This window comes from Eleutherodactylus coqui, chromosome 7, assembly GCF_035609145.1.
Source record: "Eleutherodactylus coqui strain aEleCoq1 chromosome 7, aEleCoq1.hap1, whole genome shotgun sequence".
Taxonomy (NCBI): Eukaryota; Metazoa; Chordata; class Amphibia; order Anura; family Eleutherodactylidae; genus Eleutherodactylus; species Eleutherodactylus coqui.
The window spans coordinates 99,516,484-99,519,286 of NC_089843.1; the positions used below are offsets into that span (position 1 = coordinate 99,516,484).

Consider the following 2,803-nt stretch of genomic DNA (forward strand, 5'->3'; position numbering starts at 1 on the left):
ATGAGATAGGTAAAAATGTTATTTTTTTTTACTACCCGCAAGTCTTGAATTTTTGCATGTTGTGAATATGTCTCACTTACTTAAAGAGGTTGTCCAGTCACAAACTATTGATGAGCCTTTCTACAGAATAGGGGTCCTGGGTGGCAGTGCCCCACCAATCTACTATTGATAGCCTATCCTACAGATTGGGCCATCAATATTTTGCAACTAGATAACCCCTTTAATATTATGGAGGGTAAGGGTCACAGGACCGCATGATGCTGTGCACTGTGCATACTGAAGCTATTGGCATGGGAATGCCCCAACAGGTTGAGATAATGTCTGTCCAGACTCTGCATTGGTGATAAGAAGCTACTATGTTGAGTCTGCTGTGGTGGCGTGCATGGGAGAGGCATGGTAGTTGGACCTGTAAGATAATTTAGTGTGGGGCTCCTGGTAGCGCTATGCCAAGAAAATGATCCACCTGGACTTTGTGTAAATGTGGAGTCGCCAGGACTTGGATAATCAGGTGGAGAAGAATGAAGTTGGCAAGACATATCCACTTCCTGCAAAGAGGTGAACAGAGGCTCTGTGGTCAAATGAGCTTTAGACTGAAGGAAAGCAACAATTCGAGCATATTTAGTGTCCTTGGTTTCCATTCTTTCTACGGTGGTCAAGTAGTGGACCAGGTTTTTCATGCACTCGTGATAGCCATAATGGAAATAATTGGCAAATTCAGAGAGAAGATCTGTTGGGAGCAGAAGGAAAAATAAGTGTGGGCCGAGATGATGCAAGAAGTGATCAAACAGTGATAAGTTCGTGGGCATGAGCCCCTACAGGTTGGCATGCAATGTACATCTAGATATAATTCATCCAGAAAACCTTAGTGGCAACAGATCCTGGAAGACCTGTTATATGCAATTGACTACAAAAATATAACACACATGGAAAACTAAACATCAATGCTTAGAAAGGATGAAGATGAAATAAAAACAAATAAAAACAATTCATTTTTCTAAACTACAAAAGCAGCTGATAACTCACCTTTATCTCTCCCTCTCGGGAAATCAGCAGCATGTAACGCTCTAAGGTACTGGACAGTCATTTCCAAAATTTCAGCTTTTTCCAATTTACCAGAATTCTGCAGATGAAACAGTCATTTAGTTTCTACAAATTGAGGAAAGTTCTTATAATGGCGCAGTGAGCTATAAACGCCCAAATTGTTCAGACTGCTTAAAAATTTCTTTTACATTTGCAGTTTACTAAATAAGAACATGGTAGGTTTCCATCTGTCAGAAATGACCATTCAATGGGTGAAGTGAATTACTGTTGTCTACAGCAACGCTGATCCATTTGAAAATGTGTCATAGCTGCATCATTCAAGGAATGATGTATGGCATCATTGCAGGAAATAGGTGATTATAGAAGATATGGGTGGGTGGGTGGATGGATGGATAGATAGATAGACAGACAGAGAGGGAGATGGATATGTAGATAGATAATTGGTAGAGAGGGTGAAGGATACATAGATAATTGGTAAAAAAAGGAGAAGGATAGATAGATCGATAGATAGGTCGATCGATAGATAGATAGATATGAGATAGATAGATAGATAGATAGATAGATAGATAGATAGAGGAGATAGATAGATAATGGGTAGAGAGGAAGGTGGGTGGATAGGTGGATAGATAGATAGATAGATAGATAGATAGATAGTAGAGAGGGAGAAGGATAGATAGATAATGGGTAGAGAGGGAGAAGGATAGATAGATAGATAGATAGATAGATAGATAGATAGATAGATAGATAGATAGATAGATAGATAGATAGATGATAGGTGGGGGGGATAGATAGATGGATGATGGGTAGAGAGGGAGAAGTATAGCTAGATGGATGATGGGTAGAGAGGGAGAAGGATAGATGGATGGATGATGGGTAGAGAGGGAGAAGTATAGCTAGATGGATGATGGGTAGAGAGAGAGAAGGATAGATGGATGGATGATGGGTAGAGAGGGAGAAGGATAGGTAGATAGGTTAAGAGGATAGATGTCTCACCTGTTTTGCCAGAGCCATTGGCACAGTCTTGCCCAGCTCACTGAGGCAGCGGTTGATTCTGTCTCTCCTCCTTTTCTCGATGACTTTGTGGGACACGGGGGTCCTCTGGAAGGAAAGAGATGAGAGGAGTGATTAGTGGCGGCGGATGGCGGAGGAGCGGACTCTGCACGGGGCTCTGCACAGGATTCTGCACTCACTCTGCGCTCCTTGACTTTGGCTGGCAGAGAGGTCCTGGCAACAGGTGCCCCCATCAGCCCGAGCTCCATGCTGCAGTGTGGCTGGCTACTGTCTCTGCTCTCCCACCCGGGCTGCGCTTATAAAGCGATCACTTATCAGCCCCGTGCATTGAGGGATTAGCGGCGCAGAGAATGGGGAGGAGGGCCGATCACCCGGGGGAGACACAATCCCCATACGGGGCTGCCAGGGAGGGAGGGGGCAGCAACTATGTTAATCCACGTGGCCCTTGAAGGACAAGTGCAGAAGCGGGCAGAGGTGAGAGAAGGGCCCGGCACCTAACATGCTGCTGGTGATGCCATGAGAGCATGGAGCTGCCGCCTGACCCCGTGCCAATGTCAAGTGGCAGCAGCAGAGGAGGCAGTGCCGGCACAGCACTCCCTGTATGCAGCCTCTCAGCCTTCACTGCTCACATGGACTTTTATATCTACTACAAGTTGGGGCTCCTATCTCTCTGCACCTCCTCCCTTGTCTGATTTCTGACCATCCTTCATAATTACCTTTGATGAACCTACCAAAATACATTGTAAAACTG

At 44.8% G+C, this 2,803-nt stretch overlaps 1 protein-coding gene across 1 annotated transcript; it reads right to left on the reverse strand.

Moving 5' to 3' along the window:
- Window positions 1-242: 242 nt before the first annotated feature.
- On the reverse strand, window positions 243-2,300 carry HELT (helt bHLH transcription factor). Its single transcript, XM_066574665.1, has 4 exons — window positions 2,232-2,300; window positions 2,035-2,139; window positions 1,024-1,120; window positions 243-727 (listed from the first exon to the last, which is right to left on the reverse strand). The coding sequence occupies exons 1-4, from the start codon at window positions 2,298-2,300 to the stop codon at window positions 243-245; spliced, it is 756 nt and encodes a 251-aa protein (XP_066430762.1).
- Window positions 2,301-2,803: the final 503 nt, after the last annotated feature.

Bases quoted from the DNA above. Each gene is read 5' to 3' on its own strand.
- HELT (XM_066574665.1), bottom strand. From the start codon at position 2,300: ATGGAGCTCGGGCTGATGGGGGCACCTGTTGCCAGGACCTCTCTGCCA. The intron at 2,140-2,231 runs GTGAGTGCAGAA...CTTTCCTTCCAG, and splicing joins CCAAAGTCAAGGAGCGCAGA to AGGACCCCCGTGTCCCACAA. The intron at 1,121-2,034 runs GTGAGACATCTA...TTTCATCTGCAG, and splicing joins CAATGGCTCTGGCAAAACAG to AATTCTGGTAAATTGGAAAA.